Source organism: Aquarana catesbeiana, linkage group LG02 (assembly GCF_042186555.1).
Source record: "Aquarana catesbeiana isolate 2022-GZ linkage group LG02, ASM4218655v1, whole genome shotgun sequence".
NCBI lineage: Eukaryota > Metazoa > Chordata > Amphibia > Anura > Ranidae > Aquarana > Aquarana catesbeiana.
In genome coordinates, this window is record NC_133325.1 from 80014726 (window position 1) to 80041139 (window position 26414).

General features: G+C 41.3%; 1 protein-coding gene across 1 annotated transcript; it reads right to left on the reverse strand.

Annotated features, from left to right (window-relative positions):
* Positions 1-1642: 1642 nt before the first annotated feature.
* Positions 1643-24398, reverse strand: LOC141126981 (collagenase 3-like). The gene is made up of 5 exons (XM_073613077.1): positions 24227-24398; positions 20110-20330; positions 15256-15404; positions 12925-13050; positions 1643-2299 (listed from the first exon to the last, which is right to left on the reverse strand). The coding sequence occupies exons 1-5, from the start codon at positions 24347-24349 to the stop codon at positions 2121-2123; spliced, it is 798 nt and encodes a 265-aa protein (XP_073469178.1). The 5' UTR covers positions 24350-24398; the 3' UTR covers positions 1643-2120.
* Between the last annotated feature and the right edge of the window lie 2016 nt (positions 24399-26414).

A 26414-nucleotide genomic window follows, 5' to 3' on the forward strand; every position in this document is an offset into this window, starting at 1 on the left:
TTGTTAAAATTATGATTTTGTGAACGAAATACAAATGGTATTAAATGTCTTAATTTTACAAAGAACTGTGTGAAATAAATGACAACATCAAAAAGTTTACCATGCCTCCTACTAAATACCTTAAAAAGTCTACTTTACAAAAATGGGTCATTGGGGGGAGGGGTTTATGTACTGTTTTGACATTTTAGGGCTTAAGAAATTAGATAGGCAGTCAGTACATTAGGATTGATCAATTTTCAGACACATACTGTAGCTTGTGGACTCTCTAACTTTCCTACAGACAAAATAATATACACTGAGTTGGGTTATTTTTACCAAAAAAATGTAGCAGATTAGATTTTGGCCTAACTTTATGAAGAAAAATTAGTTATTTGCAAAATTAGATTTCATCCTTGGACTCATTAAGAAGTATAAAGTCTTATCCATACTGGGCATTTTCTCTGCTGCTCCTAGAGGTGTCTAGCATTTTATTTTTCTGCCTCTAAATGCCCCTGCATGTTAGCCTATGTGTCCATGCATACATAGGTGTTTAGAGGAGGCTATATTATTATTTTGGCCAATTTAATTAATTAATCTCGAAGTGCTTGACGCACCTAAAAGTCTTACACATGTTTACAAGCATCAAGTGTTTTTTTTTTTGCCAAATCACCACTGCCAGGAGGAAAGGTGCTTGAGAGAGATAGCAAAACATCCAGTGTATGTGGGGCCTAAGAGGTAGGGGATTCAACTTGCATCAGTCTAACAAAAATGAAATATGAGCTATGATTGGATTGACATTTTAGATCCCCTACACACAATACAGCAGGTTCCTATGGTGGTGTACACAATAAAGATTAGATGGTCTTCGGCTGACAATAGTGTCAGACTTGAGTAAGGATTAGGAGGCCTTAAGGGTTGATCTACTAAAGAAGCATTAATTGTTCACTTGGCAAAATTAATGTTTAGAACTCAAGCAGACTTGGCACACCAACGTGTAGGGTAGTATGTAGCCAGGGATAAATGCTTGGAATGCAGAGTGCCTGGGTTCTTGGCATTTGTTACTGGGTGCATACAATCCTAAATGTTGGTAGCACTTGGTGCACCATCCAGCCCTGTGCTGCCACAACAGTTGTTAGCCTACCATAGATTTTTACAGGTTGCTGGCAACAGGGCTGGTTGGTGCCCTTCTGCCTTCCACCTGCATATAAAAGCTGCAGTCTCATGCACAGTTGCTAAATGTCCAGTATGCATGAGGCCTTAGTGAATTTGGTGAAGCTGTTTTTACTTTAATCATCCAATCATGCCTATGCAAAAGATCTATATGGTAGTATTCTCTTGCACATCATTTAGTATTTAAGGTGCACATAACATCATCTTATTCTCTAAGCTTTGAGAAAATTCCCTTTGAAACGTGAACGTTCTATATTATTTTAGTAAATGCAGACGCCATCAGCTGGCAAACCCTAAAGGAAAAACATATTAGAATGTCATGAATATTTTGACCAGTAGACTACTGCTCCCTGATATTAGTGCCGCATTTGAGGTGTGCTATGCAAAAATATATATGCATGCCCACATTTTTTCCCTTGTATTCAGTAAAACAAGTGGCAAAGCATCAAATCAGCTAATTTCAAAATGCCTCTAAAGTAAAAACAGACGTATATTCTCTTTGATTAAATCCTTTAATATAAGCAAGTTTTGGATCAACTAATTGGCTAAACATACATCCAGCCAGTGTAGACAGCTCATTTTTTGGAAGGTCCACCAGTTCCTAATGTGAATGCTTCCAAAATTAGTTATGCTCCTATAAGCAATTATAGAACATTATTCAACTACTTTTTTAAAGCAACAAAATTTGGCTTAAGTGAAATCTTCATTAAATTTCTGCGCATGTGTCTGTTATCCAGAATGCTGATTTGTGTTTAGCCAGAGCTGACCACCATATTTAAAAAAAAACAGTCATGCAGAATAATCCTTAACAATGCAAAAACAAAAAAAGCAGAAAGAACAATCTGTGCTACATTTTCTACCTATGTTGTAAAAATACATGTAAGTAAAATACTGTATCTGGCAAAGCATGAGCATAAGTAGTACACATATCAGCAATCCTGAAAGCAGGCTCCTTTATCTGGCCTCTTGAGTTATGTTGGCCTTCTTCCATACAGTGCCTGGATCCGAGCGATGTCATCTTGTGGCAAGCGGTAACCGTCCGTATTCACGTAGCGATAGGTTGGGAACATCAAAGCTGAAGGCACGTCGGAGTGTTCTAGTCCCAAAGAATGACCAAGTTCATGTGCAGCAACTAGAAACAAGTTGTATCCTGCCAAGAATTCATTTAAATATTTTATAAGATAATTATACAAGTAGGTTTCATAAAAAAAGTAAAACATAGCTATTGGTTTATTAAAAACTATGATTGTTGGCTAGGTAGACACAGGCTGACTTTACAACATAACATTTATAATTCTGTATTGCTGAAGATTACCCTTACATAACGCTGCTTCTATGTTCAAATTCCACTATATCTAAAATATATATAAGCTGCAATGAGTATTGGGGCTTTTTTCAGACTGGTAAATATTCTCCATAAGACAACCCGAGACATATCCCACTTATCATTAAACCTAGCCATTAGGTTTGCAGTAAATAAAAGAGCTACTAATAACATTCACAAATGTACAGGAGCTGTACAAAATGGCAAGAAAATCTGCTGAAATCCCCACAATCATTCTTGGGGACTTCAACATCCCTGTTAACACTAACACTACTATTACTTCTAAACTTCTCAGTCTCACCTCATCGCTTGACCTGAAGCAATGGATACAGGCTCCTACCCACTCCAACGGCAACACCCTTGACCTTGCCTTCTCGTATCTGTGCACTCCGTGCAACCTTTCCAACAATCCACTCCCACTCTCTGATCACCACCTTATTAGTTTTGCTCTCTCCTTGTCTTCCACCTCTTCTCCCTCCAACCGCCTAACGGTTACCCGTAGAAACCTTCGCCACCTCAACCCTTCTCTTCTCTACTCTGCTACTGATCACCTCTATGACAAAATCTCACCTCTGTCCTGCCCCAACCAAGCAACTTTCATCTACAACAGCTCACTGTCTTCCTCCCTAGACAAGCTTGCCCCCCTCACTACACGCAAAATTAGGCCCCGACTGCTACAACCCTGGCAAACAGATGACACCAGAAGTCTCAGAAAACGTAGCCGCGCTCTTGAGCGCCTGTGGCATAAGACTAAGACCCAGGAAGACTTCACACAATATAAATCTGCCCTCCTAAAACACTACTCCTGCCTTCACACTGCCAAACAGACCTACTTTATCACACTCATTAACACCTTCTCATCCAGTCCACGTCAACTCTTCTCTACCTTCAATACTCTACTCTGTCCTCCACTGCCTCCACCCACCAACTCACTCACTGCCCAGGAGATTGCCAATCACTTCAAAACTAAGATTGATACAATTCATGAGGAGATCACCAATGCGCAAAAACCTCCCCCATGCAACACCCCATGTCCACAGATACAATCATTACTTCCCTCATTCAACCCTGTTACTATTACTGAGGTTGCTAAACTTTTATCTAGCACCCATCTAACCACTTGCCCCCTGGATCCTGTTCCCTCGCAAATGCTACGCTCACCCTCTGACTTGATTCTACACTCTCTAACTCACATTTTCAACCTCTCCCTCTTCTGTGGCATCTTCCCAAACTCTCTAAAACATGCGCTAGTCATCCCCATTCTAAAAAAGCCCTCACTGGATCCCACCAATCTCAACAACTTACGTCCAATCTCCTTCCTTTCCTTCTCCTCCAAACTTCTTGAAAGACTGGTCTACAACCGACTAAGCGACCATCTGACCATAAGTAAACTTCTAGATCCCCTCCAGTCCGGTTTTCGCCCTCAACACTCCACGGAAACTGCTCTCCTTAAACTCTCAAATGACCTACTAATGGCTAAAGCCAATGGACACTATTCTGTACTACTTCTCCTGGATCTCTCTGCTGCCTTTGACACAGTGGACCACCCCCTCCTCCTCAAAAAACTCCACTCCTTTGGTCTCCGTGACTGTACTCTTCGCTGGTTCTCATCCTACCTATCACACCGCTCCTTCAGTGTCACTTACAACTCTACTTCCTCCTCTCCTCTTCCTTTTTCCGTTGGGGTCCCCCAAGGTTCTGTTCTTGGACCTCTCCTTTTCTCAATCTACACCACCTCCTTGGGTCAGTTGATTGCCTCCCATGGCTTTCAATATCATCTCTACGCTGATGACACCCAAATCTATCTCTCCACCCCCCAGCTCTCTCCATCTGTCTCCTCACGCATTACCAACTTACTAGCAGACATATCAGCCTGGATGTCACATCACTTCCTCAAACTCAACCTATCCAAAACCGAGCTCATGATATTTCCTCCCTCAGGTGCCACTTCCCCTGCTTTCCCTGTCAATATCAACGGCTCAACTATCAACCCATCTCCCCACGCCAGGGTCCTAGGTGTAATCCTGGACTCTGAACTAACCTTTCGACCCCACATTCTATCACTATCCAAAGCTTGCCGCCTCAATCTCCGCAATATCTCCAAGATACGCCCCTTCCTAACCAATGTCACCACAAAGCTTCTAATCCACTCCCTGGTCATCTCCCGCCTCGACTACTGCAACTCCCTCCTCACTGGTTTACCTCTAAATAGGCTATCCCCACTGCAGTCCATCATGAACGCTGCTGCCAGGCTCATCCACCACACAAACCGCTCAGCGTCTGCTACACCCCTCTGCCAATCCCTCCATTGGTTGCCACTCAGTCACCGAATTAAATTCAAGATACTAACTATAACTTACAAAGCCATCCACAACCTGGCCCCCAGCTACATCTCTAACCTAGTCACAAAATACCAACCTAATCGTTCTCTTCGCTCCTCCCAAGACCTCCTGCTCTCAAACTCCCTTGTCACCTCATCCCATGCTCGCCTTCAGGACTTCTCCAGAGCCTCCCCCATCCTCTGGAATGCTCTACCCCAATCCGTCGATTTTCTCCTACTTTATCCACTTTCAGACGATCCCTGAAAACTCATCTCTTCAGAGGAGCCTATCTGGCCCCCACCTAACAACTGTACACTTATCTTCTCAATCAGCACATCACCCACAGTTATTACTTCTTGTATCTTTTGACCTTCCCTCTTGGATTGTAAGCTCTAAGGAGCAGGGCCCTCTGATTCCTACTGTATCAAAGTATATTGTATTTGTACTGTCTACCCTCAAGTTGTAAAGCGCTACGTAAACTGTTGGCGCTATATAAATCCTGTATAATAATAATAATAATAAGAAGAAAACTAAAACAGAAACTTGTACTGTGTAAATAACTTTATTTATTAGCTTCCAATGAAGTGGGGAACAGGGGCAGCTGAATTCTGACTTTATTGGCAGCAAAAGTGTTCCAGGCAAGGTTTACCTTTAATTCTATGCTCGTGCCTACTTTGACCTACTTTGCATACAGTTAGAACATACCTCAACAGGACATGTGTCCAAAGAGACGCAATGCAAGTAAAACACCTACGTATTCAATTTAAGTCTTTGGGATTTTGCTGACCTATATTGGACGTGTGTTTCAAACTCATGTCATGTAGAAATGAGCCCTAAGGCTTGAACTTGCCTTTGTATGTTGAATCACAGCCATCTGAATGTATCTCTGCCGGGCACAGTGGAGACTTCAGGTTTGATTTTTGATATTTTAAATAAAGCCCAACTCTGGAAAACTTCAAAAATTCTTCCTTCCTTAAAGGCTTAAAAAGCCTGGGTGTTTTTTTACCCTAATGCATTCCCTGCAATAAGGCAAAAAACAAATAAACACCCGACTATTTCCCTCCTCCCTCGCTAAACACCTACCTGAGCCTGTCAAAGATCCATCCCTGTCCCGGCTTCAGATGTTCTCTGCCCTCTTATACTCTTCTCACATGGAGCAATAAGTTCCTGCTGCTGTCAATGAAATCCTGTGACCAGAGAAGGGTGGTGGGGCCAAGCTGTACTGTGGGTGTCTATAGACGGGAGCAGGCCTGCAGGTGCACCCTCATAGGAAGCAGCTTTCTATGGTGGTGTACAAGAAGAGGAGGAGCTTAGAGTGGTGGCGGGCGACCCCAGAATAGGTTTGAGGCAGCTCTGCGCAAAACCATTGCACAGAGCATGTAAGTATAACATGTTTGTTACTTTACAACAAAAATAACATTATAGCCTTTACAATCACGTTAACATCTCATTTCAATCTAGGGGCATAGAAAAAAGGATTAATTTACCTGATTCTCTATCCTCTGCACTGCTAGACCAGCTCCCACAGTGTTTTCTCCCCAATGCTCCACTAGTCTAAGGTCCTAAAGTCATTAAGACCCATGGGAGACAGTCCAGCGCTGGAGCATTGGGGAACACCATCTTCTGGTGGAGTGGAGGATTGGGTTAGTAAAAATGCTTTTACTCACCCCTAGAATAAATGAGCAGTTAACCCTTGCTGTGCAACTGCAGCCCTGCAGCATGGGAAAGTTTTCAGATTTCCCAGAGTTGGGCATTAAAGTGGTAGTAAAGACTTAAAGTGGAAGTCCAGCCCAACACTAAATTTGCTACATCTATAGACATCCACAATCTAACACTAACCTATCTAGCTCTGTAAAAAAGTAGACATACCTTTTCTGAAGCCGTTCCAGTTCGGTCCCACGCTGAGCTGCGGCTTCACTGTGGAGGTAGCTGCAGAGGAGGCAGCCGACAATGAAAGTCCCATAGTAAGTCTATGGGTGACGTCACTTCCTATTCAGTTCACAGTCGTTGTCGGCTGTGTCCTCTGCAGTGCTACCACTGCTGGAGACCAGAGCAGCTTCAAAAAAGGTATGTATACTGATTTCTTCATTACAGGGCTAGATAGGTTAGTGTTAGATCGTGGATGTCTATAGATGTAGCGATTTTAGTGTTATGCCCCGTACACATGAGCAGAATTTCTTGGATGGTTTTTTCAGATGGAATTCTGCTCAAGCTTGGCTTGCGTACACACGGTCACACAAAAGTTCTCTGAACTTTCGACCATCAAGAACGCGGTGACGTATGACTACGATGAGCCAAGAAAATGAAGTTCAATGCTTCCAAGCATGCGTCGAATTGTTTCCGAGCATGCATTTTTTTTGCGCGTTGGAATTGCATACAGACGATCGCAGTTTCGGATAGGAACTTTTTCCAGCCGAAAAATAGAGAACCTGCTCTCAATCTTTTGCTGGCTGGAATTCCGCCAGCAAAAGTCCGATGGAGCATACACACGATTGCATTTTCTGACCAAAAGCTCTCATCGGAGATTTGCTGGTGGCATTTCCGATCGTGTGTATGGGGCATTAGGCTGGACTTCCACTGTTTTTCACCTTATGCATTCTATGTATTAACCACTGGCCAACCAGCACCTGTCATTATACTGCGGCAGGTCGGCACGATCCAGCGAACCGTTGTAGCTGTACGTCGGTCCCTTTAAGCGGGATAGCAGGTGCGCGCCCACTGCACAGCGGGGGGTGCTGATGATCATGACTGGCGATCGAGATCAATATACCCTTTTTGCGATTTTTGTGATGTTTGACGAATGTGACGTTTGCTTAATGCCATTTAAGTTCAGCTTCCAAAAAGATCACATAACAGCATCAGCACCTTTGTGACCCAGTGACTGCAAAAAACCACATGTGGCGAGCATTAAAAGGAACGCACCATTCCATATAAGGTGCTTGATATTAATACATTGTGGGTTGTTTCTGTTATTTTATCCACCCCCTTCATGTGCATGAAAAGTGAGATATCTGTCATTGTTTGTAACTATCCTGTACAGACTAGCATTCTCCATTAGCTGGCACTAGGCCGGCGGTGGTCAATAACTTTGATATGGGGGCTTCAAGTGCAGCTCCCGACATCATCAAAGGGCTGCAATTAAAACTCAGTGAATATTTTTTGTCAGAGACAGCAGACAAACATCAGGATAAAGTGAAGGACTGCAGGCATGATACAAAGTACAAGAGATTTTCAGATACTATGGACATTTATAAAAGAGAGGGTCAGAGACTGTGGACACAATATGAAAAATGGTTAGAGACTGAGGACATTTTCAAAAAGTTTGTGAGAGACTGTAGACATAATACAAGAGATGGTCAGAGACTACAGACATGATAAAAAAAGATGGTCAGAAACTGTAGACATAATACAAGAGATGGTCAGAGACTGTGGATATGATTAAAGAGTTAGTCAGAGACTGTGAACATGATATAAGAAATGGTCAGAGACTGCAGGTATGATGCAAGAGAGAGTGGTCAGAGACTATGGATATGATACAAGAGATGGTCAGAGACTGTGGATATGATACAAGAGATGGTCATATACTACAGAAATGATACAGAAGATAGTCAGAGACTGCAGTCATAGTAAAAGAGATGGTGAGAGACTGTGTACATAATACAAGAGATGGTCAGAGACTGAGGACACAGGGCCGTCTTTGCACATGGGCTATGCCAGCAGGGGGGTTTGTGTGTGGAGTGGACAGAGCGGGTGATCAGTAGAGTGGATGGAGAAAATAAATGGAACCGATCCTTTCTGGCTCTCGCTGCAGCAGCTGAAAGCCGACATCTACTGCTCCAGCTGTTGCACTGAGAGACACAAAAGATTGGTTCTAGTTAAGTTATTTCCTGAACCCGCAGCACTGATCCGGATTTCTCTCGCTGCCTGGACCCCCCCCCCCCCCATATTGCTGCCAGCTTCCCCCCTCTCCTCTCCCTCCGACAGCAGATGCAGACACACGGAGGGGTTCTTCAGGATGGAGAGCGGGGGAATGGCCGGTAAATAAGTTATTTATTGGCCCCTTACTTTTCTAAGTGAACACAGTGAGTGATCCGTATTGATCACTCACTGTATTCATTATTAAGTGAAGCATAGTAAGTGTGTTTACTATGATTCAGTTTATGAATGGAAAGGAGCCTCTGTCTCTGTTCATTCATCTGCAGTGCAGCTGAGGCTACAGAGAAAGGGACTGGGAAGTGTCTCCTCAGTCCCTTTCTTTTGTATCAAAAGTGAGATTTCATGGTTCTGTTTAGAGCCCTGGTATCCCACCAACCCCCCCCCCCACACACACACACACACCCCAACAGTGTTGTAAAAATATATATAAATATATATATTAAAATTAATAAAAAATTCAAATAAAAACAATGCAAAATTGTAGAAAGATAACTAAAAAGCCACATCCAATAGGTGGCATAATTTTTCCACACCCACTGTGTGCCACGGCATGCTATGCATAACCAGGTCCTCATCTCCCTGGTAGGGGCCCCAGTGCATTAACATTGCCCAAGGGCCCACTATGCTGTTAAGTTGGCACTGTGCAGACATACAGCAGGAGACATTGGTGGAGACTGGGGACATGCTTCAGGAGACAGTCATAGCCTGGAGACATATCGGGACATTCAGTATCGTATAGAAGTGGAATATGTTAGGATTACTGCTTCTCAGTCATGACAGGGAACCCATCATGAAAAGTACAGGTGTCGCCATTCCCAAACACCTGAATTGGGAATTCTGCCTGTGATCTAATGTGCAGGCATGGGGCTGGGTTCACACTTATGCCAATTGGATGAGGGTTTCCCCGCATTCCAATTTGCATGACAGGAGACTGTGACTGGCTGTCAATGGAGCCGGTTCACATATCTCCGGGGTGGCTGGGGAACAGATTGCACAGGGGTCCTGTGCATCTTTGGCTCCATTTCAGGTCCGAATTCAGGCAAAAACTCAGGCCTGATTCGTCCCTGAAACAGAGAACAGGGACTCACCGGTCCCCTGCTGTCAGCCGCATCCGAATTAAGGGTAAATCCAGTTTAATAGAGATCACTAGGAGAGCCACGTTTAGCTCTCCAATCCATCTTTAGTGTACAGAGGGTCTGCACTGAATCTGAGGTCTGATTCTTGCATTATTTTTAATATATACTGTATATACAAAGTTTTATGTCTCATTAGTGAACATACCTGCGCTCTAGCATACATTTTCTCCCAAATGTAGAGGAAGTATACTGAGCACACTTTGGTTGAGCTGGGAATTTTTTTTTCTTATATACAATGATGATAGACATCTTAGTCAACAGGATGTAGCTTGAGGAATTAGTAACCAGATTTTGTCATTTAATGATGAAATGCCAGAATGATATAGGACAATCCCTTTAAATGCTGATTGGAAATCAATATTCTTTTACAGGATTTATGGACTTTACAGTGCAGGAAAGATGCCTTGGCATTCGTATGGAAAATTCTTTTATAAATAGAAATTTGTGTTAGCCAGGGCATCCACTAATATTATACCTGTGCAAAAAAATAGAGGGTGATCCTGTTTGGTTGCTATGGTCAGTGCAAACGTCTTTCTTTAGACAAGGATCCTGACTAAAGAAAAGTAAGTATATAAGCAAGGGGTTGCATTATATCTAAAGCCAAAACTTTTTTCCATTTTTTATACAGCAGAGAATGTTTTTTTTCTTTTTTGTTTGCCATCTCTGACATAATAGAAAGCTTTCCTTTCTTGTCCTGTAATCACAACTTGGAATTAAAGGAAATCTTTAAAAGGCCTGGTTCACGCCTATGCATTTCAGTTTTGCAGAAACACACTACAGTCCATTTAACATGGTTTCCTACGGGTCACGTTCACATCTGTGCATTTTATGGAAAGGGCCAGGGACCAGCAGGTTGTGTTTTTGGTTCCATAGACTTCAATAGATCAGAAACGTGTATTGAAAAATGCAAAATGCACCTGGAATATGCTTCATCTGCAACTTGCATAGGTGAGAACCAGGCCTTAGTGAGGCAAATTAGTTATCACAGTTTCTCCATAGGAAGATTTTCCCTAATAACTGTTTTAGAGATACCTCCACATTTTAGATTTTCCCTATTTTTGAGTGCATGTTACAATGGTAACCATAAGAAATAGAGAATGAATCTCTCCAGCTGGGAGTCAGCGAAAGACCTTGACATGGTTTCTAACCCTTCCCTAAAAATGTTTGGCTTTTGACACACTTTTGTTGTTATACTTAAAGCGAGGTTCCACCCAAATTTTGAACAATATCTGTATGTATTCTCTTCCTTGCCTAGTTGCTGACATGCCGTTTAAAAAAATTTAAATCGCCGTAATTACCTTTTATTTTTCTATTCTTCTTTGCACTTCCTGGTTCTCCTCCCGTGGGAGTAGGCGTGTTTCAAGCCTCTCCCAGACTCCTGGGAGCTAGTCTCAGGCTTCCCAGGATGCCATTGAGCATGTGCGGGAACGAGCGGTGAATGCTGGGAGCACAGCATTCACCACATCCAGGAAATAAATGCTTGTGGGCTTCAAATGCCCACAATGAAGATGGAAACCGCCTGCAGTGAATAATATAAGTTATTCTTTCTGACGAAATCTGACACAGGCGGACATATTACACACAATATGTGAGTATGCAATGCTGAGAAGAAAAGTTTGTGAATGAACTCAAAAAAAAAAAAACGATAGATAGGTGGACCCCCGCTTTAACTCTCCAAAGAAAGGCTAATTTGCCCCTGAATTCGACTGAGAAACCACCCCCCAGCATTCCTTGGTTTCTCCCCTTGGCCATAACACATTAAAGTTGGCAGTAATGATATGGAGGTTGGCAGGAGGAGTCAGTGAATTCTGCGGAGGACCCAGGAATTTGGGGGAAGATTTCTACTGAATGTTCAGTGGCACAGGTGGAAAGTATTTACTGTCTTCTTTTACAGGTATGTTTCACCTTGAAAAGTTTAGTAAAACAGTAGCATTGCTTTAAAGAAAAACTGTACCTTTGGAATGCATTTTCCTTTAAGTCATGCCTCCACCACCCTAACTGCTGCCTCTGTTCCAGTGATCTTCTTAGTGCAGCCCTGCCCAGAGGTGTACAGGCTTTCTTCCAAAAGCACCCTCCTCAAGTTCTCTCACTCCTACCAACGTGTGCAACAGCCCCATTCATTTCTAGTAGAAGAGCCAAACAAGTGAAATAGAGGCCACCATGAGTACAGGTGCCCATAAGAATAAATGTGACCTTGGCACACGTGCACAGGATGATGAAGATCCAGTAGAGGCACTTTAGATAGCGAGACTGTGCAACTCCAAACATGGTTACACAGTGGATAAAGCTAGAACAGGGAGAAAGGCAAGTACTGGACAAGGTGGGCTGAACTCAGGGGGTGGGGGGATGCCTTGAAGGTCTAGTTTTGCCAAAGGTACAGTTGTCCTTTAATCCTACTATAAGGATGGCTAGTGTTAAAGTTAGGGTGCTAGAGTGCATTAGCAACTTTGCTATACATTTGATTAGTTAGGTGCCATTATTTCGAATGGATTGAACCATTCTCATCATCACATTTTCAACAGTTGAAGTTTGTAAAAATGTTGTGTAGTATTTTATATGCGCTTTGCTTAAAAACATGCATTACATATTTACCTCAGTAGTAATGTGTGTAAAAAAAAAAAAAACACAGGGAGCCTCTGTTTACGTGTGTGTGCTGTGCTGTACCTGCACTAACCTACTAGTGCTAAAAACTAATTTTTCACCTCAAATGCTATATTGAACGTAATTAAAATACAGTAAATTGGAAAATAAAGCTATGAAATGCCTATAGAGGGAACAGCCCAGCTTTAGGTTTTCATTCAGGTAATGCCGCAGTGCACCAAGCACTTCCATTCCCCTCCAGTAACTTAGAGTTCCACATAAACCATGATATACGGTACTTGCTCCTCTAGTACCTTTGGCTACCCAGTCCCTTGTTGGAAAGGTAGGTAGAAGGCAGTTGACACACCTGGACTGTTTCTTGTGTAAAGGAGCAGCACACTTTTCCATTTAAATTTTTTCGTGTGGATGTTCTACAAGTGCATAATTACAAAAACCTCCTTAAGATTACTTAACGTACCTGCTCTGCTGATTGTCCATGTTTCATCTTCATCAAAGTGAGCATCACCACCGATTCCTGGGCCTGGAAAGTAGGCATGTGCCAGCACCCCATTAGGACCATCAAAAGGCCCCGCATCATTGTGACCTTTAAAACAATAATTTTTTCACATTATAAAATAATAAATACTAGTGCATTGTAAAATACATTATGCCATATTTGTTATTTGCCTTAAACAAGAATAGTTTTTCAGTCATTTAAGCTAAAAGACCCTGCATATCTCCCCTGTGCTCCACTGAATGTAATGCAATACACATCGCACTGCATTACATCCTTTCCCGGCCTTGATGGCAATACACATCGCACTGCATTACATCCTTTCCCAGCCTTGATGAACTGTCAACGGGCACCCGGAAATTACATTACACATCACTTCTAGATCAACTAAAAGGGGAGGAGAGGAGACGTGTGTCCTCGCTCCTCCCCCCGCCCCCTCTACCTGGCAGCACCCGCTATGTTGGTCCCAGGCCCACAGACGGGCAAGCGGAGGCCGAGATACATAAGGGGAGGGGGGACGTGCATGGTATGGGCGGCAGCCCAGGCACCAGGTCGAAACTTCGGCTCGCAATGGTAACCCGGCTTTGGGATTTGTCGAGCCCTGATCTTGACTATGGCTTTGCTTCCTGCACCTGCAATTACCTGTGCTCCACCATTTGGCTCAAGTTCCATTCTCCGTATTTCAGCAACATTACAACTGTTGTCTGATCCCCAACTATGCCAGCCCTAACGCAGACACCCGTACCATTACTTGTCTTGCTACACCCTGTCACAAACTTTAATGTGTATTGGACTGGAGGTGTAAGGGAAGCTCTCTTGTTAGATCAGTCTCTACCAGGTATGTGACAATAAACGTAACACATGGCCTATAATCTAGCCCAAAATGTAACATGTACTGAGGGCAGAAGGTTTTTTATCTCAATGCATTCAATGCATTAAGATAAAAAGCCTTCTGTGTGCAGCAGCCCCCCTCAGCTATCCTAATGCTTACCTGAGGTCCCTCTAGATCCAGCAATGTTTTAGGAATGTCTTGGCTGCCCAGAACTCTCCTCCTCATTGGCTGAGACACCATTGGCACCATCCAATAAGGAGAAAAAGGGTGTGGGGCCGGCCCGTGGCTCTGTGTCTGAATGCTATGGGGGCACTCAACAGGTAGGAGGGGCCAGGAGAGCCAAAGAGGGACCCAAGAAGAGGAGAATCTGGGCTGCTCTGTGCAAATCCACTGCACAGGACAGGTAAGTATATTGTTATTTTTAACTAAAAAAAAAAAACGAGACTTTACAAATACTTTAGGTTTTATGTATACAATATGAATATATAAAAAATAAACTTTATACAAATATAAATAGTATCCAATTTATATCACATTGCACACACACCAAGTTTACAAATATCCTTAACAACAAACAAAAAGACTAAAACTATATAGTAGTGGGGCATTGACAAAAAAGAAAAAAAATATAGGTGCACTAAAGTAAAAAAGAGCAAGTAAATAAAAACTACTAAGGTAATACAAATGGTATTTTCTATAGGTGTGTTCACCAGAAGCAAAAAAAACAAAGCAAACTATTCCCTTTCGGTGTGCAGTGATGGCTTCCTGGCGTGTTTGCTCAGGTAGGTTGGGACTAGAATCCATACACGCCTGAGCCCATCCCTACTCACCACTACACACCACCTGTAAAGGATCGGGTTGGGGCTGACAATAAATGGTTTCCAATAAGAATGTGGCTAGCGTGGCAATCCCTTAGCCCATGTCTTACGACAATGTTGTTCATATCTGTCTAGCCATGATACAGCTGCTCCTGGAGTGTTGCGTTGTATGTGTATGCGCCAATAATGATTTCAGTGTATTTTTAGGGAAAATATTGTTTTGACAAACATTTGTGCAACGATCAATGGACCTAATACATCAGTAGCACCATCGTTTTCTCCTACCGGTCCTGTACTTTCAGAAAATTTATGGTTTGGGCGGTCTTTTGCAAACTGTGAAAAATGATGACAAAGTGAAAAACTGCAAAATTGGTCTGGCCACCTGAAGTTAAAAGTGGAGCGCAAGGCCAGGCAGTGAAAGGGTTAATGATTTTTATGGAGCTGCTTTAATTTGTGTTTTTTATATCTACCTAGAGCACATCTAATTGGTTAGGTACTGTATCACTGAACAAAACAGTACAAGTCACCTTTGGTAAAGCAGCCAAATGACAGGGGTTCCAGGTGAAGATACCTGCCTCCAATCAGCAGGAGGAGACATGAGAAAATTGTTGTTTTTTTTGTTTTTTTTAAGATTTATTTACTTACTTCTCCTGGAGAACTGAATACGTATTTCAGCTTGATCATTTCCAACTTGATTAAATGTAAGTGGTGTGACTTGGCTCCAAACATCAAAAGCTCGCTTTATTGAATCAGTCACCATATTCTGGGGCAGGGTGGAAGTGAAATTCAGGAATCTGCATAAAAAAGCAATGCAACAATAGAAAGACCTAGGCAGTACATATTCAGGAACCTAAGGTAAAATGACACATACACACATACACACAGTATATCTATAACTAGGACATGTCTTATGTGTACTAGAAAATAGTAGCTAAGAGTTGATTGCTAAGGCAACAGTTCTGCTTCTCCTTTCCTCTAATTCAACAGAATACTTTCTCTATTAGAGTTTGGCTTAGGTGTCCTCCAAACTCATCTCAAACCCAAACTCTGAACTTCTGCTTTTTAGTCCTCCAATGAGATGTGGGCTGGGTCATTCCCCACCCTGCAGTTGACGTGGCAAACAGCTTATCGGGGTATATAAAAGTGGGTGTTTGGATTAGAGTTCAGTTTGGAGGACACCAAAGTTTATCTCTACACTATTAACAGTTATACTAAACATGTGTCTTGGCTAAATGAAAGAGTGGCTCCAGGCAGTGGAGAGATATACTTATCCCCTTAGCTGAAACTGTGTGTGCCTGGAGACTTTCATATATTGTTTTTCTGTTGTGGTAAGTAGCTCTAGGTTACAGTAGATTCTGCAGTGTCTTGATTTCAGGAATCTTCTTTGACTATGTGCCTTGTTCAACAGAGGGTTCTTATTGTAAGGGATAATTCTTAAAGCCCAGCTACGGCCCAAACTTTTTAATTTGCCCCGGATAGAGTAGGGCAGGGTTAGAACAGGTTTTTATTGCTGTTGGTTCCTCTATTGGGGAAATTTCCTCTCATTTACTGCCAAAAAAGGAAGCAATAAGGTGTTATTAAACCCAAAAGCAAATATTATATTCACTATATTGATTGTATTACCATTTCTTAGATGTGATGGCTGCATTTGTTTTCTTTTTCTGGCTTTCTGTCTTTTATTTTTCCCCTGGTGATCCTGCCAGTAAGTTTTTTTTTTTTTTTTTTAACAGAACAAGCTGTCCTACAGATGCAGCAGTTAGAGAGATGAGACAAACCATTTAACACCGACAGGGGTGCTTACAATGGTCAGCTTTTATTCATTTATGTAAAACCTTTATTCCAAAAGAAAAAAAAAACCTGTTGCTGTAGATGCTTATAAAGTGGGAGCTGGAGTTTATTTTTTTTAGTGCAGTCCATCTAAATCTGCTAGTGCATCTAACATTACCATCTCCCCAGATTTATAATGCTGCTGTCAAAGGGTGGCTCCATCGCTAATTCAGTGAAAGTGTTTGTTACCCCAAAAAAATTAAAAATGGATCCTGTTCCCTTAAAGCATGTTATATACAGCACAGTGCTTGCGCTGTATAATTTGGCCCCCCGTATCACCTAAAATACATGGCTGATCCTGCTTGGCTATACCCTCCACCCTGTAAACTGACCACAGTATATCATGGCTGTTGAGCCCTGACACCGTGGTCAGTTTACAGGCCTCCGTCATCCGCAGCCCTGCTCTGTGCTCTCCTGTGTCTCCTGTGTCCTCCTCACCCCTGCCCTCCCTGCCTGTCAGCTATGTCCACTCCACGATCCTCCCCTCCTTGTGCAGTCAAATCTTTAATATAAGCATGCCATCCCCTCTGTTATATAACGCTATGTGTACCTGTGCTGTATAAAAAAGATGCGGATTATACCGTATATCAGAGCGTCTCCCGGTGCTCACGTGACTCCTGGATCTCTCTCCTCTCTCCTCCCCGGCTAAAGTCAGAGGCAGAGGAGAGAGAGCCGAGGAGTCACGTGAGCGCCGGGAGACACTCTGATATACGGTATAATGGGCATTTATTTTTTTATACAGCACAGGCACAGGGACACATAGTGTTATATAACAGAGAGGATGGCATGATCATAATATAGTGGGTTAACAACCACTTGAAGTGGAGACACTCTAAGATAGGAAGTCTGTGAGCTTCAATTTGTAAGTGTACCTAAATCTGCCAGTGCATCTAACACTACCTTCCCCCCAGACTGACAATGCTGCTGTTCAAAGGTGCCCCCTGTGCTCATTCATCCAGAGTAGGAGCACTCTAATACAGGATGTCTCTTACTGGCCAGATCACTCACCAAGTGAAAACAGAGGGGAAAAAGCCTAAAAAAGAAAAGTAATGCAGCCCTCACATCTAATGATTGATAAGTTGCAATGAATTACATTTTTGTTTTTGGGTTTAACCCTTGTTTAACTGCTATGGCCCATATTAATCCTGTCAATACCATTTTCATTACTTAAGATAACAAAATAATACATACAGTCAGGTCCATAAATATTGGGACATTGACACAATTCTAATCTTTTTGGCTCTATACACCAGCACAATGGATTTGAAATAAAACGAACAAGATGTCCCACTTTTTAAGGGACCAAAAGTAATGGGACAATTGGCTGCTCAGCTGTTCCATGGCCAGGTGTGTGTTATTCCCTCATTATCCCATTTACAAGGAGCAGATAAAAGGTCCAGAGTTAATTTCAAGTGTGCTATTTTCATTTGGAATCTGTTGCTGTCAACTCTCAATATGAGATCCAAAGAGCTGTCACTATCAGTGAAGCAAGCCATCATTAGGCTGAAAAAACAAAACAAACCCATCAGAGAGATAGCAAAAACATTAGGTGTGGCCAAATCAACTGTTTGGAACATCCTTAAAAAGAAAGAACGCACCATGAGCTCAGCAACACCAAAAGACCCGGAAGACCACGGAAAACAACTGTGGTGGATGACCGAAGAATTCGTTCCCTGGTGAAGAAAACACCCTTCACAACAGTTGGCCAGATCAGGAACACTCTCCAGGAGGCGTAAACCATTGGTGAGCCTCAAAAACAGGAAGGCCAGATTAGAGTTTGCCAAACAACATTTAAAAAAGCCTTCACAGTTCTGGAACAACATCCTATGGACAGATGAGACCAAGATCAACTTGTACCAGAGTGATGGGAAGAGAGAAGGAAAGGAACTGCTCATGATCTAGCATACCACCTCATTAGTGAAGCATGGTGGTGGTAGTATCATGGTGTTTGCATGTATGGCTGCCAATGGAACTGATTCTCTTGTATTTATTGATGATGTGACTGCTGACAAAAGCAGCAGGAGGAATTCTGAAGTGTTTTGGGCAATATTATCTGCTCATATTCAGCAAAATGCTTCAGAACTCATTGGACGGTGCTTCACAGTGCAGACGGACAATGACCCAAAGCATACTGTGAAAGCAACCAAAGAGTTTTTTAAGGGAAAGAAGTGGAATGTTATGCAATGGCCAAGTCAATCACCTGACCTGAATCCGATTGAGCATACAGTTCACTTGCTGAAGACAAAACTGAAGGGAAAATGCCCCCAAAACAAGCAGGAACTGAAGACAGTTGCAGTAGAGGCCTGGCAGAGCATCACCAAGGATGAAACCCAGCGTCTGGTGATGTCTATACGTTTCAGACTTCAGGCTGTAACTGACTGCAAAGGATTTGCAACCAATTATTAAAAAGTGAAAGTTTGATGGATGATTGTTAATCTGTCCCGTTACTTTTGGTTCCTTAAAAAGTGAGAGGCACATATACAAACTGTTGTAATTCCTACACCGTTCACCTGATTTGGATGTAAATACCCTCAAATTAAAGCAGAAAGTCTGCAGTTAAAGCACATCTTGTTCGTTTCATTTCAAGAGGGAGGAGCGCTCCCCTGCTCCTCCCTCCTCCTCCCCCTACCTTCGGACTGGCTTGAGACTGCACTGTCCACTGATAACTCTTTCCTGTGAAGACTGGAAGTTCAGGGAAGCAATACTTAAAGAGTCAGAGCAAGCAGCAATGAAAGTTGTAAACAGTAAGTGTTGAGGAATGAATTTTAACAAATAGTTTACTGGAGAATGTTTATTTTATTGTGCTCATTGTGTTAAGCAGTGGTGGCAGGTGGTAATTTTTTTTTGATGGGGCGGCAAACAGTGCGACCGCCATCCCCCCTCCCCCGGTTGGGATGGGTTGAGTCAGGTTGGTCGGTCAGTTGGTTGGTCAGTTGATCGGTGCACATACCTCATCCATGGTAGGCAATCACGGGTGGCTTCCCCGGCTCTCCTCAAAGGGCATTACGAGCAGCCTCTCCTTCCCCTGCTCGGCAGCTTCCGTCTCCTCCCTTCTCCTAGAACACTTCTCCTTTTGGCCAATCTGGAAACGAGTCTAAGACCCGCGCTTCCTGATTGGCAGAGAGGCGATTCAGTGTGAGAATAGTGAATATTAATTCGCTATTCTAACACATCTCGGTGGGCTCCATTCGCAATTCTCTTCCCCCCTGGAGTCCACCTTATTTTGAATCCTATTAGATCTTCTGGCTCTAATCAGTGCTTAAAAAAAACGCCCCAGCCACTGTAATTCATGTGCCCGGCCTCCTGAAAGGGGCCAGACGCAAGGGTAGGGGATGGATAGGGAAGGCGGCGCCCATGCACCTTTAATGGACGGGCCGCCCCTGGTGTTAAGCTGAAAAATATAGGCTGTTTAATACTTCTTTAACCAATCAAATTTCATCTTGATCTGGTATGTACTCTAGCAGAGAGGATTCTTACTATGTGCTATCAGTTACTGTGCTTGAAAAAAATAACTTTGTATTGAATAAGTGATTTTTGATGGAATTATAATACACCTGCACTGTTGAATTCTGTCCTCAGATTCGTGAATGGAATTATGAACAGCAGTATTATGGGAGCAGGAACCCTACAGCTGTGTGAGCCCTAATTCTGATACATCTTGGTGAAACCTACCTGTAGGTCAGAGAAGTTTGTTCCCATATTGGTCTTCCAGGAATAGCTCTGACCTCTGCCATATCAGGCATGCCACATCGTGGAGTTTTCATCATAGTCATTGTAGCGGTGTCCAGCTTCCCTGTTACCTTCATTCTAAAGAATCTTTGCATCTCTTTGAGCCTCTCCTCAAATGTGTTTCTTGATTTGTTTGCAAATGTGTAAAATTTTTTTAGGTAGACCTTATCAAAGAAAGAAATTTGGGTATTATTGGTATCTTGACAAATGGTGTTAGCTTGTGTCCCATTTAAAAAAAAAGTATACAATCTGTAACATACAGTTTGTATAAACAGACAATTTAAAAAATATAATTAAATTACTATTATACATTAAATGGGATGAAAGCTCTAAATTAATGTCCACTTAAAGTAAATCAATGTGCACACATACCTGTATGTGAGGGCCTTCTGTACCCACTCATGATTGCATTGTGGTTCCATGCATCCGCGTGCAGGTAGTCCCATTCACGTCAATTAGGATGTAGCGGCTGTACAGACACAACCACTGTTCCCAATTTGAGATCCATGCAGGTGAGGTTGCATATCTTTTAATATAGAAAGTGTGAATTCAGGGACACGCATGGATGTCAGATTGGGACCAGCAGCTGCATCCCATTGTAGGGGTGAGCTTCAGGCTCAGGTCAACCTTTGCTCATCATTATTAAATCCTAGGTTTAGGCAAAATTATTTATGTTTTTTAACACCTTCGAGCCGCACGATCAGTCACCGACAGTGTCCACCAAACACAGCAGATGAATGATCACTGCACCGGCCCGCTGCCAGTGTCATGTGATCGATATGACCAAATACAATGGATGGAAGCCATCCATTGTTTACAATTGTCAGATCACATGACAATTGTAAACAATGGATGGCTTCCTTTCATGCCATCCATTGTATACACTTGTGTTGCTAGCTGTGATTGGTCATAGTGAACACATGGTACAGACAGGCCAATCACAGCCTCAATGTACCCTGTGATTAGCTTTGACCAATCACAGCTAATCACAAGAAAAGACACTGAATGAACTAGTGTCATTTAGTAAGAATGGTTGCTTATATCAATGCAATGGTATATGCAATCATGTGTTAAAAAAAAAAAAAATCCTGATCACTTTCCCAGAATAGTACAGGGTTACTATGGTAACACTGTATTGCTCTGGTCACAGTGTGTTAGAGACAAAAATCATAAACAAAATGTAAAAAATGTAATAAAAAATGTAAAAAAAAGAATAAACAAAAATAAAAAAAGTGATTCCTTTTTTTTTTTTACATACTGTCACCAGTCGGTGTCCCTGATCACTGCCACACCAGTTATATGATGATTCTGTACTGCACTGGTGACAGCATGTAAAATAAAAATTTAAAAATTGTAATTTTTTTTTTTTTTATTTCTTCATCTTCCAAATCATTGTGACAAAAAATTACAACTTCAAAAAACTTGACATGCCTCTTACTTAATATCTTGGATTGACTTTCCAAAAAGGGGTCATTTGGGAGGTATTTGTGCCGTTCTGGCATTTTCGGGCCTCAAGAAATGAGATGGGGTGTCAGTACATCAAGATTAAACAATGTTTTAGATATACTGTATATACCATAGTTTGTGGACTCTATAACTTTCCTACAGACTAAATAATATACACTGATTTGAGTTATTCTTACCAAAGAAATCATTCAAAGTGTGACAGCGCTGAAAGCTGAAAATTGCCCCTGGGCAGGAAAGGGGTGAAAGTGCCTAAAATTTGTAGTCCTCTGCCCCTCCCTATCCCCCACAGCCTTAATCTTCCTTTGCTGTGGTGGTTAATATGAGCACTGGACCTGTCTAAGCACTTGTCAAGAGTGCCAACTATGCCCACCTTTTCCGCCTCCTTCAATCCAGCAATGTAAAGCGCTATATGAAGGGAGGAGGCAGGACTTTCATTTATCCATCTGTCCTCCATTCATTGATTGCTTTTCATTCATTTTTTTCATTCACAGTTTTATTTTTATAAATAGGATTTTAATATTTTGCTTTTCTTGTAAAAATCATTCCATGTCGGAAGACATTAAAATTTGCCGATCGCCTAACTGTAAATGTACGGCTTTACTTTGATGACTAGCTGACATAACCCTGATATCTTTATTTACAGTAGGTGGCCGGCTTTCATGTAAAATGGGTCCCAGTGGCAGATTCGCCACAAGATCATTTTTTTGGGCAGTGGGAGAGGTGCCCCCCTCCTGCAGCTTCCCGGTCATCTGCGAGCTTTCTTCTTAAAGTCTTAAATGAGAGATCTGGGGTCTTGTTAACCCCAGATCTCTCAATAAAGAGGAGATGTCATGCTTATTTCTATTACAAGGGATATTTGTAACAGAAATAAAAGTGATCCAAAAAAAAAATAAAGGGACTGTATAAAAATAAAAAGTAAAATAAATAAGAATTTTTTTTTTTTTAAAGCGCCCCATCCCTCCGAGCTTGCATGCAGAAGCGAACACATAAGTCACACATGTAAACGGTGTTCAAACCACACATGTAAGGTTAGGTATCGCCGCAATCATTAGAGCGAGAGCAATAATTCTAGTGCAAGACCTCCTCTGTAACTCTAAACAGGTAACCTGTAAAGATTTTTAAAAGGATAGTTCACCTTTACAAAAAAACTGCCTATGCAGGTAAGGGATGTTTGTAGAATAAAACAAACTGTGCAGCTCTGACTAAAGGTGAATAATACCCTTGCTAAGACATTGCTAAGTCAGGCCTAGTCATCACTGCTCACTCCTTTGATGGTGGAGGGGAGCAGTGATGACAAGGCCTCACTTAGCAACATCCTAGGAGTACTTAGCAATGTCCTGGGAGTGTTCCAGTCAGGTTTCATAAGGTATGTAAATGGCTTACACCTATAGCAAGGGCATTATTCAACTTTAGTCAGAGCTGCACAGTCTGTTTTTATCTACAGATGCCCCTTATCTGCATAGGCATTTTGTGGTAAAGGTGAACTATCCCTTTAAAGCGTCGCCTATGGAGATTCTTAAGTATAGTATAGTTTGTCGCCATTCCATGAGAATGTGCAATTTTAAAGCGTGACATGTTAGGTATCTATTTACTCAACGAAACATCATCTTTCACATTATACAAAAAAATTGGGCTAACTTTACTGTTTATTTCTTCTCAATTCATTAAAATTGATTTTTTTCCAAATAAATTGCATTTGGAAGACCGCTGCGCAAATACAGTGTGACATAAAATATTGCAACAACTGACATTTTATTCTCTAGTGTCTCTGCTAAATATATATATATATATATATATATATATATATATATATATATATATATATATATATAATGTTTGGGCGTTCTAAGTAATTCTCTAGCAAAAAATACAGATTTTTTCAGAAAAAGGCCTGGTCGCAAAGTGGTTAAGCTCACTCAGAACAACTAAAAGGCACAGGGCCCTAACACGATTGGTGCCCACTGCAAAACAGGCAGTTTCTAGCTCTGCAAATGCTTATTATTGGTTCCAGAGACTTTGTTGAAGGGATTTTCCATTCTGTTTCAGAGTTCACATACAGTCAGATATTGCTAATCAGGTATAAAAGTACATCACTTATGTGAGTCTACAAATTTTACGGGGGTAGGCTGACCTCTGCCAATCTTCAAGCAACACTATTGTTTAAATCAACCTGCCGATAAAAGCTGTACTTGTAAAGTAGATTGTAAATATATTTTTCTGCATTGTTCCATTACAGAGAAATCCTCTGATGAAATCTCTTCTGAAACCGAACATTTTGGGAATGTCAAGGTTCTGCCTGAGCTCAGTGGTTTCTCATATCTTTTCCTGTAGTGTTTAAAGGTTTGGAGGTAGGTACCACAGTGCACAGTAAGGGGGGGGGCAACAGATGGACACTCCTGAAAGTGTTGGTTTCAGAACTGACTTCAGGGGAGGAGTTCTCTTCAATGGAGGACACAGTAAGTATTTACAATCTTGAAAGGCACAGTTTTTATTGACAAATTAATGTAATCAACAAAATCACTTTAAGGTATCCTAAATAAAACAAAATATATTCACCTAACTTTATTTTGTTAAACATACACAGTGAACATACCTCTGCAATCTTGCGATCTTCTGGAGTAATGCCTCCTTCATTTTCCTTTGGTGGCATCGGCAATGCCAGTATGCCATAGCACAGTGAACATAGTATCAAGATTTTCACTTGGAGTTTCTGCATTGTGGCAGTCAGAGTACACAGCCTGTGCTGCCTATTACAGCATCTTCTTTTATAGTAGGCAGTAAGTCTGGCAAGAGATACATTTCACAATTCACCTGTTCCCTGACCATCCTTCCATATATTACATTACATTATTATCACATATTAGCTTGGATTGACCCATCTTGTTTGATTTCATGTAGTCATCTTGTCTATAGAAAACATACTTTTTTTTTTTTACATAATTCTGTTGCATTAATGCCGCGTACACACGATCGGACTTTTCGTCTACAAAAGTCCGACGGACGCCGACGGACTAAAGCTGGCTGACAATCCGATCGTGTGTGGGCTTCCCCGGACTTTCAGCGGACTTTTGCAACCTCAAATCTGACGGACTTTAGATTTGAAACATGCTTCAAATCTTTACGTCGTAACTACGACGGACCCAGAAATCCGTTCGTCTGTATGCTAGTCCGACGGACAAAAAAACGACGCATGCTCATAAGCAAAAACTAAACGGAAGCACTCGGTCTAGTAAAACTAGTGTTCGTATTGTAGGTAGCACATTCCTCACGCTGCATCTGTGATCGTTGAATGCAGCGCATTAATGTCTTCTTTACTAATGCTATAAAGAACAAAGATGTTTTGCTGTTCATATTCAAACAGAGTTCTCCCAAACTGATTTTTGGATTCTTTTTCTCTTTGATCTCATGAATGATATAGTATGCTTTTTAAAAACAATGTCTCCATACTAATAATAATTTTTACACTTGTTTTTTTTTGGTGGAGTCATCTTTTATTGTAAATTTTATCCAGATGTTTATTTTATGATTGTTGTCAAACTTATTTTATGTTTATCTAGCTTTTTTTTTTTTTTTTTTTTTTTTTTGGTGTTTGTAAAGTTACCACAAAGAACCATTTTTTTTTGTTTTTGTTTTTTTGGTGTTTGTAAAGTTACCACAAAGAACCATTTTGTTTTGTTTTTTTTTTGTTTTTTTGGTGTTTGTAAAGTTACCACAAAGAACCATTTTTTTTTTGTTTTTTGGTGTTTGTAAAGTTACCACAAAGAACCATTTTGTTTTTTTTTTTTTGTTTTTTTTTTGGTGTTTGTAAAGTTACCACAAAGAACCATTTTGTTTTTTTTTTTTTTGTTTTTTTTTGGTGTTTGTAAAGTTACCACAAAGAACCATTTAGTTTTTTTTATTGTGATTTTTTCTTTTTTGTACATAAAGTTAACACAAAGAACCGTTTTTGGTTATGTATCATTTTTTTTTTAAGTTACCACTAGAACATTATTAACATTATTAATGTATTTTTTGTGTGTTTTTGCAAACTCAATGAGATTGTTGTCCCTTGTTAATTTGACATTGTGTCTAAAATCATGATTTAAAATAAAACACATGAAGTCTTTTCATAAACTCAAATATCCATTTATTAATGGTCTAAATACAATAAAGAGGAAGTCAACGCTGGAAAAAGTCTGTGGACAAGAAAACAAAGATTTCTCAATGCCAACTGACCAAACGCACTGAAAAGCAGATACAAACCTCACAAGCACAGACTGAACAACAGTTAAAACGAACTGAAAAATACGAGTCTCACAAGCGCGAATCGTCTCTCACCAAACTTCTACTAACACGAGATAAACACGAGATTAGCAGAAGGAGCCCAAAGGGTGTCGTACGGGCTATTGAACTTCCGTTTTATAGTCTCGCCGGACTTGGTGTACGTCACCGCGTACTAGGCTGTCGAACTTTTGTGTGATCGTGTGTAGGCAAGTCCGTTCGTTAGAAAGTCTGCCGCAAGTCCGCCGAAAGTCTGTCGGACAGGCTGTCGGACTTTTGTAGACGAAAAGTCCGACCGTGTGTACGCGGCATTAGTCTTTTGCTGCCAGGCCCTGCTCCCCACGTTTAATCTGAGGGGGCCAATTTTTATTTACTTTTTGACTTTTATTTAATCATTTTTGACTTACAGCTTCCAGAGTTTTCAAAACTATAAATTTTCTAAAAGCTCAGGAGAAATCGAATAAAAACAGGGTGCTACTGATCTTGTTAATCCCATGATAAATGTGCAAATTTTAATCAAG

Bases quoted from the DNA above. Each gene is read 5' to 3' on its own strand.
- LOC141126981 (XM_073613077.1), bottom strand. From the start codon at position 24,349: ATGCAGAAACTCCAAGTGAAAATCTTGATACTATGTTCACTGTGCTAT. The intron at 20,331-24,226 runs GTATGTTCACTG...TTCTTTGATAAG, and splicing joins AAGATCGCAAGATTGCAGAG to GTCTACCTAAAAAAATTTTA. The intron at 13,051-15,255 runs GTAAGTAAATAA...ATTGTTTTAAAG, and splicing joins TATTCAGTTCTCCAGGAGAA to GTCACAATGATGCGGGGCCT.